The sequence below is a fragment of the Anomaloglossus baeobatrachus genome, chromosome 4, assembly GCF_048569485.1.
Source record: "Anomaloglossus baeobatrachus isolate aAnoBae1 chromosome 4, aAnoBae1.hap1, whole genome shotgun sequence".
Lineage (NCBI taxonomy): Eukaryota > Metazoa > Chordata > Amphibia > Anura > Aromobatidae > Anomaloglossus > Anomaloglossus baeobatrachus.
Genome location: NC_134356.1, coordinates 445,079,047 through 445,096,058, shown reverse-complemented (window position 1 = coordinate 445,096,058; position 17,012 = coordinate 445,079,047). Strand labels below are relative to the sequence as shown.

The 17,012-nt window shown below is 49.0% G+C and overlaps 1 protein-coding gene across 1 annotated transcript in view; it reads left to right on the top strand.

Annotated features, from left to right (window-relative positions):
• Positions 1-7,087: 7,087 nt before the first annotated feature.
• NPTN (neuroplastin) overlaps positions 7,088-17,012 on the top strand; it is a 147,149-nt gene continuing 137,224 nt past the window's right edge. The window contains exon 1 of the mRNA XM_075345554.1: positions 7,088-7,447. Within this exon, the coding sequence (XP_075201669.1) occupies positions 7,345-7,447 (103 nt within the window). The 5' untranslated portion in view covers positions 7,088-7,344. The remainder of the gene's footprint in view (positions 7,448-17,012) is intronic.

Sequence of the window (17,012 nt, the reverse complement as noted above, 5' to 3'; positions counted from 1 at the left end):
TATAGGATAATGGGAGAAGACAGTGGACTCAGGTTAGCGGTAACCTGGTACCCAGGAGAGTAGTTGCTGGTGCAGTACGGTGGAGTACTCCCGTAACTACGCACAGACAGGGCATAGGACCTTTGGACAGGAAAGAGCTCCAAGCCGACCTGTTAACACCTGCACAGCGAGGGGACCATCAAGGACTTCGCTGACCCCAAGAATCCGAAGACTCAGTAGCAAAGGGAGAACCGGGGACAGGACCAGAGACTCCAACCCCACAGGGTTCACGCTACCATCAGGCGGACAGAAGTGGACAGACCACCAGACGGGGACACCCAGTTGCTCTATGCCACGGGGACCCATTTACCAGAGACAGGTGCAGGGGAAGAAGGTACCAGAGTCCTGAACTGGCATTGGGGCGAAGGGGACCTGGAGGTGAAACCAACCGGCCTCAGGTAACCTGTTACCATCAACTAGTTGTGAGCAAAAACCAGTTGCACTATACCTCTGTGTGGGCTACCTTCTTCCGACGCCTGTCACATCACCCATCTTCTGGGGCCCAGCCCTGCTTGCGGAGGGCCTACCATCCAGGCTGCAATCAACACCAGCCCCAGTAGTGACATTCTGCAGCGGCGGCTCCATATGTATAGCCGCAACACCGCAAGTGGCGTAATGTATGAACATTACTTTAATCCCCTGTAAATACACCCCCATTACAAAAAGGGCCCAAGGCACGGAACCGGGCAACGGCCACCCCCGTGACATTCCCAAGAGAGACACTGCCAGGACAGAGTACCTCATACCCCTGGGCGCGACATATGCATGCCTTGAACAGCTGTTCGGGGGTGAATATGTCTGTGCCTGATGTCAGTGTGCTATATATTTGGAAGCCTAGGTAATGGATCTAAATATGCAGTTGGCAACACTCAGGAGCATTTCAAACCTGGAGAGGAGTTTAGAGCTCACTAAGCATGCTCTAGCTGGGGCCAGTGATATGGACAAGGGTGGCGGTGGGGAAGTTCAAGACCAAGTAGTAGCTGGGTAACAATTAGAAGAAGGGGTAGGAGGAAAAGTGTCAAGCTGCCTAGTCCTGATCTGGCACAACCTAGTAAATATGTCTGTTTAGCTGATATTAGGATTACAGACGCAGTACTAGGATGACTAAAGCAGGACATTGCTTCTAGCAACTTAAACGATGACTGCTGTAGGAAGGAGGGAAATAGAAGTGCAGGAAAGGCCAGACAGATGTTGATGGTAGGGGACTTTATAATTAGGCAGACAGAGAAGGTCCTACATTTGCTATAAGTCTACTAACATAACTGAACAGGTAGACGATGACATGCTGCAACAAATTGAAAAGACAGCATATAATAATAATAATAATAATAATAATAATAATCGGGCCCTTATTATAGGGGATTTCAACTATCCAGACATTTAGTGGGACATAGAATCTTCGAGCTGTGCTAAAAGCTGTAAGTTCTTATCTACAATTCAGGACAGTTACCTTGGTAGATGATACAACCAGGGAACATAATTTGCTAGATTTGGTCCTGTCAAATAGACCAAATATAATTTCAGATATACAGTCTGGGAGCAGTTGGGCAGCAGTGACCATAATATGGTAAGTTTCAATGTAATATTCAATAGAACATTTGAAAGGGGAAATGTTAAAACCTGGAATTTTATGAAAGCGGATTTCAACAACTTAAGGGAAGAGCTTAATCATGTAGATTGGGACAATGTCATGGTAACTAGGGATACTGAACATGAATTGGGCACGTTTAAGGATATACTGCTAGAGTCCTGTATGAAAAAACCTTGTACCCTCTTGTAATAAAATGTCCAAAAATTGTCACAGGAGTGATGGGTAACTGAAGCAGAGGCACGTAAACTGGCCCTCAAACTAAGGACCTTGCGTTGTCCGTTATCCCAAAGATATGCCCTGTGGTGGAAAGATCTGGACCGCCAGCATGACCCTAACGCCTGTCCAAACCCTTGTCTAACAACCCCCTCTCCCTCACCTCAAGGCAGGAATCGAAGTAAGAAACCCCACAAATAACGCAGACAGGGGAGAACCCAAACACATACACCATGCAATCAGACACAGGACACAGGAGAGAAACAAGTGTACAGGAAGAAATAACATAGAGGGAGGAAATATACTGACAACAGGGATATTTGTACACTACATAAGATATCATACAGCTAATCACCAAAAACTTTATCACATGCTACAGACTGGAACCACTGGAGCAACGCTGGAGCTATAATTGGTAATAAGGAACCAGATTCAGCACCTTATAAAGGGTGGAGGTGCCGTGAGTGGTCATTATCAACCTCCTAGAAGCAGTTCACAAGCCAGCAGGGTTTGCTTCTGCTGGACTGATGAGCAGTGAACATGAAAACAGCTGACACCTGGCTCTGGCTGAACAACTAAGAGACATCAGGTTGCCTGTCAGACACTGCAATGTGAACAGAGTCCGATGCCATCATGACACCTAGCGAGTGCAGAGCAGAACACCGCATGACAGGAATAAAAGGAAACCACTATGGATAAATAAGACAGTATAAAATATAATTAAACAAAGGGCATTCAAAATCTTGAAGGCTGTGAATATAAAAAGGATGTATTGGACCCACAAAAGACTATAACAGGATAATTATAGAGGACAAAGCAAAGGATTGGATATTAAAAAGGCACTTTTCATTGTTTTTTTTACCAAGGAACTAACTGTTCCAGGGATCATTCAACAAGGCAAAACTCAAAGTTCTCCCAATATAACTAATTTAACACAATACATATGCCTACGTCTGAGTAAATTAAACATAGACAATTCCCCCGGGCCAGATGGCATTTATCCACAGATATTGAGGAAATTGAGATGAGTACTGACAGACTGCTGTACCTTATCTTCTTAGACTCTCTTGTAACACGATTGGTACCTCAGGATTGGAGAATGGCTGATGTATTACTGATATTTACGAAAGGTAATAGGGTCCATTCAGACAACTACCGTCCGGTATGTCTGCCATCAGTGGTATGCAAGGTTTTTGGGGGCATTTTAAGAGATGACATGCAACAATATATTAGAGAAAATAAAATAATAACTGACAATCAGCATGGATTCATAAAGATAAGTCATGTTTAACCAACATGTTTGGTTTCTATGAGAAGGTAAATGCAAATCTGGATATTGGTAATGCAGCTGATATGATTTATTTGGACTTTGCAAAGATATTTGATACTGTAGCACATAATAGTCTTATACTAAACCTCCAGAAGCAAGGACTAGGGGAAACTATAAGCAAAAACAGTTGAAACCAGAGTTTTACATACAGTCTAAAAAGACACATATGCAGGTTTTTGTCACTATCACACATGAAATCAGAATAAACTTTTCAAGTTTTAGGTCAATTAGGAACCAAAATTATTTATTTTTGCCAAATGCCAGAATAATTAGAGAGAATGTTTTAAGGCATTTTATTACTTACTGCAAAGTCTAAAGTTTACATACATTTCATTAGTATTTTGTGATTTAACTGTATGACTTATGTGAAATGTTTTGGATATCCTTCCACAAGCTTTTCACAATAGCAGGTAAGAATTTGGGCAGATTCCTCCTCATAGAACTGATGTAACTGAGCCATGTTTGTACATTCCTTGCTCGCACCTGCCTTTTGTTATCCTTAAGCTACTTTGTAACCGGTTTGGCAGTATGCTTCGAGTCATTGTCCATTTGGAAGATCCATTTCCACCCAAGCTTTAAGTTCCTGGCTTATGTCTTGAGATGTTTCTTCAGTATTGCCACTTTATCTTCTTTCCTTATGATGCCATCTATTTTGTAAGTGCACCAGTCACTCCTGCAGCAAAATAACCACACAACTTGATACTGCCACCCTTGTGTTTCATAATTGGGATGGTGTTCGTAGGCTTCAAAGGTACTCCCTTTTTCATCCAAACATAACTATGGTCATTATGGCCAAACAGTTCAATTTTAGTTTCGTCAGACCACAAGACATGCCTCTAAAAATTAAAGCACACCAATCACCGGGATTTTCCTATATAAACTAAGGCTAGTGCTATACTGGCACTATCATGGTGATTATACACATATCTTTAGTTGTAAGCTAGGATGTTTAGTTTTTGAAATCCAAGCAAGTAAAGTTTGTGAAATGAACAGCTTTTGATTGGCAGCAGCTATCACGCAGATAATAGCTGGGGTGGGCTTTCATAGTGATTCCTGCCCCCTGCCTGTGCGTTCTTCTCCTATCTTTTATTTATGCTAATTCTATTACAGAAGAGTTTTACTAATCTATTCACTAAGATGGGATCAGAGTTGGTGCTTGCGCATAGCGCTTACCTCCAGTGCCATGTTTGTGAAGATCAAGTGACCCCGTTATTCTATTCTTGCCTCTGCGAGGGCGGCGCATGTGCCCTCACATCTTTTGGTCTTGTTGTGACTGCGGGAGTGCTCACGGTCAGAACAGAAGTGGAGACAGCCCAAAGCAACAGCTGATCGGAGTACATGATAAGCAACAGCTGATCAGAGGACGTGACCAGCTGCAGAACATTACAGCAGCATTCATCTCATCTGATCCCGTGATGTCACTGCCAAGCGACCCACGAATTTGCGACTTTGGATCACACGGCACAGGGTCAGGTGAGGTGAGTTCACAATGGACTCAACTAACCCCGTGATGTCAGTGTTGCATGACCCGCAAACACCCCCATTACTAATCCAGTAGTTGTAAATTAAAAATTAACATTTTATTTGAAAAAATACCCCCAACTAGAGCCCTTTTACACCAATTTATTTATTTCTTTCTTTTAAAAAAAAGAAGCCGTAATCTTGTCTTTCTACACACTAGCAGTGGATACCGTATGTGTTCCTGTATTCCTGCCGCCCAACAGCCACATTTACATAGCGTCTCACCCCTGGTACCCGATGTCAGCAAGCTGCTAATACCCGATTCTCGCAGAGCAGTTGAGACTGCCTAGCTACCCATATTTATTATCTGGGTTGCACCATTAATAAAGTATTTAACCACCATGATAAGACTTTAATTATTCTTGGAAACCTTACACTCTCGATGGATATCACGTGTATCTCTACTGTAAAAAGATCTCGATACACATAATTTGTCCTCCATTTCAGGTGACCATAATTTAAAATTGTTACCATCAGTGAGATCATTAGCTGACTTTGCCTTATTTACATCATTCGGCACCACTAGTGGTCTATACCATTATATCAACCAACCTACATTTTCCGCGCTATATATCATTCACATCCGGTTTTTAATGATTCCTTCCACTCTTCACACTCAGACTCATACAGCTAGTTCCTATTGATGAAGGTCAATATTGTGACCAAAACGTCTGATGTCCAAACTGCTTGTTGTTGTAAACAAAAATAATCACTTTGCATAATTTTGGAGTGCCTAGCCTGATTATATTGTTCTACAGAACAATGAGGCTGTGGAGGGCTTTCCTGATTTTGTGGATTTGTAAGTTTAATATCTCTGTGAATATGTGCACTTTATAATGCTATTATTATTTCTTGGGCAGCTATATTTATCTTGCACTGTGGCCATTTGTGCAATAGTTTAGATTGGGATAATTGAATAATATAATTTATAATTTTGTGGGGTTTTTTGCATTTTTAATGGAATTGGTATTTTAGCGGTGATATAATTTTATTTGTATTAAAGCCGCTTGAGCAATGTATTAAACCACATGGTATAAATCTATTGCCACTTTGGCCGTTTGAGCAAAAAGCTGGACTGGTGTAATTAAATAATGTATTGCTTTGTGGTTTTTTGCACTTTATAATAGTTGGTATTTTAGCGGTGATTTCATTTCTGTTTCTAGGGCCGCCTGTGCAATATATTAAACCTCCATTAATTCTTAAACAAAAGTATATATATTTTTTGATCTTATTAATATACATTGCTCCATCCTATTTTGTCCTACAGACAATCGGTAGTATTTTGTAATAGTGCAGGGGTGATGTCAGGAGAAGATGTGTACAGTTGGGTGTCATCAGCACAGAGATGGGACTGGAAACCAAATCTGCTGATCGTTTATCCAATATATTGTTGCATGTCAGCTCTTTAAACCAAACCTTGCACACCACTGATGTCAGGCTTACTGGACGGTAGTTGCCTGGATCCATAAATATCGATACCACATCAGTCATTCTCCAATTCTGAGGTACCAACCCTGTAAGGCTGCTTTCACACATCCAGTTTTTCCTGTGCGGCACAATCCGGCGCTTTGCAGAAAAAACGCAACCGGTTCTTTTTGCCGCCGGTTGCGGTTTCTTTGCATAGACTTACATTAGTGCCGTATTGTGCCGCATGGGCTTGCGTTCCGTCCGGTTTTTGCCGCATGCGGCAGATTTAGCCGATGAGGCGGCCGGATGGAACGTTGCCTGGCACGTTTTTTTGTCTGGCAAAAAATCCGCATCTCGCCGATGCGGTGCGATTTGCAATGCATGCCTATGGACGCCTGCGGCAAAAAACCGCATCCGGCTGCTGCATGCGTTTTTTTCCACTGCGCATGCTCAGTAGCCTGCCGCAAGCGGCAAAAACCGGACGGGCCGCATGTAAAAAACGTATGCAAAGGATGCGGTATTGTCGCCGCATCCGTTGCATAGGTTTTAGAGCCGGATTGGCAGGCTCTGCTAAAACCGGAGGTGTGAAAGCAGCCTTACAAGAAGGTAAGGTACAGCAGTCTGGCAAATATGGAGCTCAATTCCCTCAATATCCGTGGATGAATGCCATCTGGCCCGGGGATTTGTCACGGTTTAATTTACTCAGGCGCTGGCGTACTTCTTGTGGTAAATTAGTTATAATAAGGGGCACTTTGATTTTTGCCTTGTTGAAAAAGCTCCATGCTACAATCCTGCTCAGATTTATGGCAACCATGGAGCAGGTGACAGGTTTCCTTTAACGCTATGGACAGCAGGGGGCAGACATATTGGTGCATCGCCCCAGAGTCCTCCTGTGTCCACAGGGGCTATGGATCTGGTGCGGCCAAAAAAGGTGATGCATTTGTGACTACATCGTCCAAGAGAGCACACACTGCATTGATCCGTGTATCACTCTGCCCCACGCCTGACAGCTCCCACTGGTGACACCTCCACAGCACACGGCAGCAGCTGAGTGCGGGCGGGTCCCTTCCGGCGGCCTGACGCATCGGGCTCCTCCTTTGGTTGCCCACATACGAGCGGCGATTCTCGCGAGACTCAGGTGCTCGCTGCGGGAGGAGACCGAGGGGGAGCTGCGGATACCGGACCTCAGGCCCGAGAGACTGGACACCGAGCCCATCGGCTGTGTCTCCCTCTCTGTGCGCACATGGACCGCTGCGACCTTCGCCCTCTGCCTGCAGCCCTCATCTTGGGGCTGATGCTGGTTACCTGCGGCCTTCTCCCGGGGCTGGCGGACGCCGCTCAGAACGGTAAGACGACAATGCGGCGCCCGCTGAGAAGGTCGAGGCTGAAGGGGAAGCCAGGGCAGAGGGCGGGCGGGGGCCCGGAGAGGACGCCATAGTGTGCGGGCATCATACACCGGCGCTGGGACGTGGCTGGAGAGGATTGTTAGCGCGGTGCTAGGAGTCTGCAGTCAGACGACATTACTCTGCATGTACGGTGTCACTGTGGCTTCCTGTGCCTGCTCTTCTGTCTGCATACCGGCAGCTGTACCTTGTCTTCATTGTGACATGTTTCATGTAATGCCCAAGTGTAAGACTTCCTATATTATGCCAAACCTATGCGAATGGCGGGTGTGTTGGCGTTACACGGCCGTACAGCTCTAGACACCTGCACATGTTTTGTGGCCCCATTCAGCAGCAGAGGTTGGAGGGGGGGAGATTGGTGCAATAGGGGGACGAGGCAAGGAGAGAGGCTAGGGAGGGGGAACGAGGGCAGCAGAGGCTGGAGGGGGGGAGATTGGTGCAATAGGGGGACGAGGCAAGGAGAGAGGCTAGGGAGGGGGAACGAGGGCAGCAGAGGCTGGAGGGGGGGAGATTGGTGCAATAGGGGGACGAGGCAAGGAGAGAGGCTAGGGAGGGGGAACGAGGGCAGCAGAGGCTGGAGGGGGGGAGATTGGTGCAATAGGGGGACGAGGCAAGGAGAGAGGCTAGGGAGGGGGAACGAGGGCAGCAGAGGCTGGAGGGGGGGAGATTGGTGCAATAGGGGGACGAGGCAAGGAGAGAGGCTAGGGAGGGGGAACGAGGGCAGCAGAGGCTGGAGGGGGGGAGATTGGTGCAATAGGGGGACGAGGCAAGGAGAGAGGCTAGGGAGGGGGAACGAGGGCAGCAGAGGCTGGAGGGGGGGAGATTGGTGCAATAGGGGGACGAGGCAAGGAGAGAGGCTAGGGAGGGGGAACGAGGGCAGCAGAGGCTGGAGGGGGGGAGATTGGTGCAATAGGGGGACGAGGCAAGGAGAGAGGCTAGGGAGGGGGAACGAGGGCAGCAGAGGCTGGAGGGGGGGAGATTGGTGCAATAGGGGGACGAGGCAAGGAGAGAGGCTAGGGAGGGGGAACGAGGGCAGCAGAGGCTGGAGGGGGGGAGATTGGTGCAATAGGGGGACGAGGCAAGGAGAGAGGCTAGGGAGGGGGAACGAGGGCAGCAGAGGCTGGAGGGGGGGAGATTGGTGCAATAGGGGGACGAGGCAAGGAGAGAGGCTAGGGAGGGGGAACGAGGGCAGCAGAGGCTGGAGGGGGGGAGATTGGTGCAATAGGGGGACGAGGCAAGGAGAGAGGCTAGGGAGGGGGAACGAGGGCAGCAGAGGCTGGAGGGGGGGAGATTGGTGCAATAGGGGGACGAGGCAAGGAGAGAGGCTAGGGAGGGGGAACGAGGGCAGCAGAGGCTGGAGGGGGGGAGATTGGTGCAATAGGGGGACGAGGCAAGGAGAGAGGCTAGGGAGGGGGAACGAGGGCAGCAGAGGCTGGAGGGGGGGAGATTGGTGCAATAGGGGGACGAGGCAAGGAGAGAGGCTAGGGAGGGGGAACGAGGGCAGCAGAGGCTGGAGGGGGGGAGATTGGTGCAATAGGGGGACGAGGCAAGGAGAGAGGCTAGGGAGGGGGAACGAGGGCAGCAGAGGCTGGAGGGGGGGAGATTGGTGCAATAGGGGGACGAGGCAAGGAGAGAGGCTAGGGAGGGGGAACGAGGGCAGCAGAGGCTGGAGGGGGGGAGATTGGTGCAATAGGGGGACGAGGCAAGGAGAGAGGCTAGGGAGGGGGAACGAGGGCAGCAGAGGCTGGAGGGGGGGAGATTGGTGCAATAGGGGGACGAGGCAAGGAGAGAGGCTAGGGAGGGGGAACGAGGGCAGCAGAGGCTGGAGGGGGGGAGATTGGTGCAATAGGGGGACGAGGCAAGGAGAGAGGCTAGGGAGGGGGAACGAGGGCAGCAGAGGCTGGAGGGGGGGAGATTGGTGCAATAGGGGGACGAGGCAAGGAGAGAGGCTAGGGAGGGGGAACGAGGGCAGCAGAGGCTGGAGGGGGGGAGATTGGTGCAATAGGGGGACGAGGCAAGGAGAGAGGCTAGGGAGGGGGAACGAGGGCAGCAGAGGCTGGAGGGGGGGAGATTGGTGCAATAGGGGGACGAGGCAAGGAGAGAGGCTAGGGAGGGGGAACGAGGGCAGCAGAGGCTGGAGGGGGGGAGATTGGTGCAATAGGGGGACGAGGCAAGGAGAGAGGCTAGGGAGGGGGAACGAGGGCAGCAGAGGCTGGAGGGGGGGAGATTGGTGCAATAGGGGGACGAGGCAAGGAGAGAGGCTAGGGAGGGGGAACGAGGGCAGCAGAGGCTGGAGGGGGGGAGATTGGTGCAATAGGGGGACGAGGCAAGGAGAGAGGCTAGGGAGGGGGAACGAGGGCAGCAGAGGCTGGAGGGGGGGAGATTGGTGCAATAGGGGGACGAGGCAAGGAGAGAGGCTAGGGAGGGGGAACGAGGGCAGCAGAGGCTGGAGGGGGGGAGATTGGTGCAATAGGGGGACGAGGCAAGGAGAGAGGCTAGGGAGGGGGAACGAGGGCAGCAGAGGCTGGAGGGGGGGAGATTGGTGCAATAGGGGGACGAGGCAAGGAGAGAGGCTAGGGAGGGGGAACGAGGGCAGCAGAGGCTGGAGGGGGGGAGATTGGTGCAATAGGGGGACGAGGCAAGGAGAGAGGCTAGGGAGGGGGAACGAGGGCAGCAGAGGCTGGAGGGGGGGAGATTGGTGCAATAGGGGGACGAGGCAAGGAGAGAGGCTAGGGAGGGGGAACGAGGGCAGCAGAGGCTTGAGGGGGGGGGACATTGGTGCAATAGGGGACGAGGCAAGGAGAGTGAGGCTAGGGAGGGGGAAAGAGGGCAGCAGAGGCTGGAGGGGGGGACATTGGTGCAAGAGGGGGACGAGGCAGGTAGAGGGAGGGTGGGGCTAGGGAGGGGGACGAGGCAGGTAGAGGGAGGGTGGGGCTAGGGAGGGGGACGAGGCAGGTAGAGGGAGGGTGGGGCTAGGGAGGGGGACGAGGCAGGTAGAGGGAGGGTGGGGCTAGGGAGGGGGACGAGGCAGGTAGAGGGAGGGTGGGGCTAGGGAGGGGGACGAGGCAGGTAGAGGGAGGGTGGGGCTAGGGAGGGGGACGAGGGCGGTGGGGATGGGGCCTAGGGAGGGGGGATGGGGCCAAGGGAGGGGGGACGAGGGCGGTGGGGTGGGGGCTAGGGAGGGGGGAAGAGGGCGGTAGAGGGAGGGGGGACGAGGGCGGTAGAGGGAGGGGGGACGAGGGCGGTGGGGTGGGGGCTAGGGAGGGGGGAAGAGGGCGGTAGAGGGAGGGGCGATGAGGGCGGTGGGGACGGGGGACGAGGGCGGTGGGGATGAGGGCCATGGAGGATGGCGAGGGGGATGAGGGTAGGGAGAGGGATGAGGGCAGGAAGGTGACTAGGAGAGGGGCAGGGGGAGGGCAGTGGGGCAGGAAGACGGATGAGGGCAGAGGTGCAGGAAGGTGACTAGGGCAGGGAGGGGGTCGAGGACAGCCAGTCCCCCTATCCAGATCCACAGCGCTGCGTCCTGGCAGTGACAGGGTGTATGTGCATTAAGCTGCTCACTTGGTAAAAGGATCTTTCTGCTCTGCCTTCCTGCATGTTGTGAAGATCACAAGAAATAAAGCTAAAATATTAATGTGTTTACAAACCTGATGCTTGGCAGCAATTATTTATTAGTCGTTTCTTCACCCCCACGGGTAAACGGGTCACTGGGTATTTTCCATCAGGAGTCTTATGGTGAAAGAGGCTATTTGTAGCACTTATAGGACCCGTTGCCAGGTGGGGTGACCCATTTTTGCGATTATTTTACCTCTGTTGCAGCGCCCCTATTTTGTGGTGTTATGTTTTTTTTTAATTACTTTGGGTGTGGCTCTCAGGGTATTAAAGGGAACCAAACATCAGGATTTTGGTATATAAGGTGCAGCCAGTGCAGTACTAGCACTATCAGGCACAGGCTGTACATACCATTAGTGGGCAGCTCGGGTGTTTAGTTAGTGAAATCCAAGTTTATAAAGTTTGAAAATTCATCCACTTTTTGATTGACGTGTGCACTTCTCCAGATAATATCCGGGCGTGTTATGCACATGATTCCTGTCCCCCCGCCGCCTGTTCCTCCCTCTCTCTGGCTGTATGTAAATTTCTCTATTCAGAAACACAGCGTCTGAGTTGGCGCCTGCGCATAGCGCTTATCTTCGGCGCCGTGTTTCTGAAACCCGCAGTACCTAGTATTGTGCATGAGAGGGCGGCGCATGCGCCCTCGCCTCTTCAGATCTTGTGACTGTGGGAGCGCGCAGTCACAACAGGACTGGAGAACAGGTGATCTTACCGATTAGCTGCAGCAGACGATATCGTAGCAGACGTCTGCTGCAGCTAATCGGTAAGATCAGCTGTTCTCCAGTCCTGTTGTGACCGCGTGCGCGCTCCCAACGAGATCTGATGAAGCGAGGGCGCATGCGCCGCCCTGTCATGCACAATACTAGGTACTGCAGGCTTCAGAAACACTGCGCCGGAGATAAGGTGCCAACTCCGACGCCATGTTTCTGAATAGAGAAATTTACATACAGCCAGAGAGGGAGGAACATGCGGCGGGGGGGCGGGAATCATGTGCATAACCCGCCCTGATATTATCTGGAGAGGTGCACATGTCAATCAAAAAGTGGATGAATTTTCAAACTTTAGAAACTTGGATTTCACAGCCTAAACATCTGAGCTGCCCACTAATGGTATGTACAGCCTGTGCCTGGTAGTGCCAGTACTGCACTGGCTGCACCTTATATACCAAAATCCTGATGTTTGGTTCCCTTTAATGTAGATCAGGCTAAAGACAGGCCTCTGACAACCCTTTGGGCCACATCCCCTGATAAAAACCTTAAAAGGGTTGTCCACAACTTGGACAACCTCTTCTCATTCCCAAGTTTAGCCCCATTAAAATAAATAAAAAGTATACTCTCCCGTGCTGGCGCTGTTCCAGTGGTGTTGGTACTCACATGAGGTTGCCATTCGAGCCCTGCTCCCAATCACCACCATCTTCCCTCCTGCCTTCAGATGTATAAGTAATACTCAGGAAGTGAGGGCTGCAGCTTCCACTCACTTCCTGTTGATTACTTATACATCTGAAGGTAGGAGAGGGAAACTGCTTGTGATTGGGCTCCGGGTTCGTGTGATGTAACAACTAGTGATCAGCGAGCACTGCCATGCTTGGTGCCCCGGTACACGTAATGAGCAGTTGGATGCTCTGATACGTGTGACTCAAGTATAATAAAAGTCAATGGGAAGCTCGAGCATTTTTCCAGATTTTCTGTAAAAATGCGTTCCCCATTGACTTCTTTTATAACTGGGTGCTCTGATGGGCGCAACTGAACTGCTCGTTATGAGTACTGGGCCCCGAGCATGGTAGTGCTCGCTCATCACTAGTAACAACCTCATGTGAGACCCGGGAACATGAGCGCCCATTCTCACCTCGGGTGGTGGTGTGGTATAGGCTTTTTTTTTTTTATTTTAATGAGAATGTGTTGTCCTACTTGTGGAGCTAGAGGTGTATTAAAAGTACCATGGGGTCAAGTCATTAAGGGAAACCTATCATGTAATTTGTGTTCTAACCTACAAACAATGTGATGTAAGCAAACAGGAGAACAAACGTGGTTGTATTGCAAAAAATATAAATATCAAGGTTTATTTGTACATCTACAATTAGATGCAGCACACATTAATACAGTACAAAAAAACAGAGGGCACTTAGGCACAGAACAAGATTAATCATAGACCTTCACATGGCAAGTACAAAAAACAGACAAGATATAAAATGTTGTATACAGAATGACATTATTGCCAGGTGAAACCAGAGAGTAATAGCTGGTGTCCAAAACAAGAGGTACACAAACCGCACATTACAACCATTTATACGTCCGGACATCAGTACATACCAGCGGTTGTATAAGTAGAAGGATCACCAACACATTACTTTAAAGTGCCAATGTGCAGAAATCAAAGACCGACAGACAAACCCCCCCTAATGCAGGTAACGCGCGTTTCACGTGTTAGAGGTATAACGCTTCATCAGACCGAGGAGGGGTGGTCACTCATTGAATTCCAGGACCTTTTTAAAAAGAACATGTGATGGGTCACATGGTGGAGGTGTGCCCAATCGGTGGAGCTCTTACGGCGCATGCGTGATCCCAGCCACTCACCCCAGCAAATGCGAGCAGCGTCAGGCCGACGGGTGCAGGGGAGGGGGATAAAACCACGCCCCCTCCTCGGCACCAATCCGCCCCGTGGACACCGCCGAGCATGCCAGGGAGAGAACATAGACCACGCATGCGCACACCACACCTGTAGGGACATAGAGCAAAATAAGAAGACTCCCAAACCGCAGCAGCATATGGAAGTTTAAGGAAAAGAGGGGCATATCGGTAGCAGACAATAATACATAAATAACAGTAATGGTCCCTCATCCTAAATCCATATCCGGAAACATCATAGATGGAGTCCTCTTGTAGATGCTGTCCCAGGAAACGATATGCTCAGGCAGTCATGTGGCAGAAACAAAAAAAAGTCCCAGAAAGACAAGAGAAAAAAGGCTGCAGAAGGAAAAACGGAAAATGAACATAAAAAACATGCAGCGAAAATACATAAAAAGGATTAAAAAATGTATCATAATACCCCCAATATAAAAAAAGCACAGTAGTGGAAAATACCACTCTGAAAAAAGGGGAAAAAGGGGTAAAGAAAAAAAGGGGGGGAAAAGAGAGGGGGGAGAAGATGAAACACAGGGATCTAGAGGAAGGAAGCGAAGCTGAGGGACTCATTCAAACCAGACGGGACCATTGTGCCCAGCATAACGATCCATTTAGCCTCTTTTTGGGCGAGAATTTTTTTAAAATTCCCGCCCCTATTCCCACAATGCACAACATCTATACCTGTGACTCTCAAAGATCTCGCATTGCAACCGTGGTGATGCCGGAAATGTCGGGGAAGAGTTTTCAAAGTAGAAATGTCCGTCACTGTCTTTGCTGCACCAATGTCTCTCACATGTTCGCGTACTCTAACTCTCAGCTCCCTAGAAGTTAAACCAATATAAATCTTAGGACAGCTGCACGTCGCGTAATAGATGACAAAAGAGGTAGCGCATGAGATGTAACTCCTGATATCAAAGGTCCGGCTACCATCTGCAGTGGAGAAGGTCTTACTACGAGAGACATTGGTGCATGCGAGACAGTGACCGCACGGAAAACACCCGCAGACCGGATTCGAAGAACCGAAGGGGTGGGGAGTCACAGGGACATAGTGACTATGTACAAGAAAATCACGTAGATTTCTTGATCGTCGTGCCGTCATTGACGGATACTCTGGGATAAGCTCCCTAAGGGTAGGGTCAGATTTTAAGATTGGCCAATATTTATTCAGAATGGCACGCATGTTGTGCCATTCGTGATTGTAGGCAGATATGAATCGGGCCAAGTATAATAAAAGTCAATGGGAAGCTCGAGCATTTTTCCAGATTTTCTGTAAAAATGCGTTCCCCATTGACTTCTTTTATAACTGGGTGCTCTGATGGGCGCAACTGAACTGCTCGTTATGAGTACTGGGCCCCGAGCATGGTAGTGCTCGCTCATCACTAGTAACAACCTCATGTGAGACCCGGGAACATGAGCGCCCATTCTCACCTCGGGTGGTGGTGTGGTATAGGCTTTTTTTTTTTATTTTAATGAGAATGTGTTGTCCTACTTGTGGAGCTAGAGGTGTATTAAAAGTACCATGGGGTCAAGTCATTAAGGGAAACCTGTCATGTAATTTGTGTTCTAACCTACAAACAATGTGATGTGTGTGTTAGTAACCCCTTCCTACCCATACCTGTGTGTTTATTAATGTCAATGTATAAAAATATGTTTTATTACTTCTGTGTTCTGTATGTAAATGAGCAGGGCTCTAGCCCCATGGGTGTTGCATCGCCCTTTGGGCATTTGCATGTTTTTCATGGTATCACGCCCACAGGGGTGTGATACCACGGAAAACATGCAAACGCCCACAGGGCGGTGTGACGCCCATGGTGCAACAGCCCCTGCTCATTTACATATAGAACACATAAGTAATAGAACACATTTTATACATTCACTTTACACATTAATTGGGTAGGAAGGGGTTACTAGCACACACATCACAGTTTTTGTAGGTTAGAACACATAAAGGGAACCTGTCATGTAATTTAAGACTGGTGTTGTGCATGCCAGGCTAAGGCTACGTTCACACATCAGGTTTTTTTCCATCATGCACAATCCAGAAAAAAACGGATCCGGCGCCAGATCAGTTTTTTCCCCATTGATTTGTATTAGCGCCGGATTGTGCCTGATGGCCTTGCGTTGCATCCGGCTTTTGACGGATGCGGCGTAATTACTCAATGCGGCGGCGGATGGAACGTCTCATTGAACGTTTTTTGTCTCTGAAAAAAAAACGTATCGCGCCGGATCCGGTGCAATACGGCGTGATTTACAACGGAAGACTATGGACACCAGATCCGTGCGGCCGCCAGATCCGTTTTTTTTAACTGACCATGCTCCAATTTATTGAAAAAAACGGATCCAGCAAAAAACGTATGCGCTGGATCAGATATACCGGATTCATAAAAATAAAAAGGATCAGGCGCATCCGTTTTTGCATATTCTACGCCGGATCCGTTGCATCAGGCACACGCCAGATTGTGCCTGATGCAAAAAAACTGATGTGTGAACGTAGTCTAAATTAATGGGCGGTCTGGAAAAAGATGCACCTAATTCATTAAAGTGGTGGTCTCTAAATTGAAGGGGGATAACTTTCCGATTTCTGGGGGTCTGACCATATGGCCCCCACCAATCCCAAGAACTGAGACTCTGAAGAGCCCCAGTTGAATGGAGGGCAGTAAGAATGAATGGAGCATTAATCAGAATGATCAACCTTCACCTCGTTCATCAGGGGCTTTTCAGAGCCTCAAGTTCTTGAGATCTGTGAGGGTCATGGGAGTCAGAAAGGTATCCACGATCATGTGGAAGGGGATAACTTTTAAATGTGAGAACACCCCTTTCAGAGGCGCACACCACTTAATAAAGTAGAAGCCTCTCTTAATTTGCGTGCGTCTCCTCCAGAATGTACTGCGGTAAGTGACACCACTAAAGTGGTATAACGTTCATGAATTTGATGGCTGAGCAGAGCCCCACTGCCCTATGCCCTGTCCATACTGGCGTAGTTGGCTAGGACTGGTTTGAAAACGCCCGAACCTCTGAGTTGCGCAAAAATATTGCAATATATTAGTGTTTTTGACAGACTTCTGCTGTAAACTCCTTAATGAATCTCCGTAGCAGTAAAGCAGATTAGAAGGAAAAGAAAGCAGCAGGAATAAAATGAGAGTAAAAACTGTATAATGTTCACCTGGGGAGAGATCCTCATGATCTGACCACGAGACTAGCAAAAATAATCAAACTGGCTACATGCAAAGTGTCCGTACAGTCTGTTACACAGCCCTTTATCATACAAGTGTCCA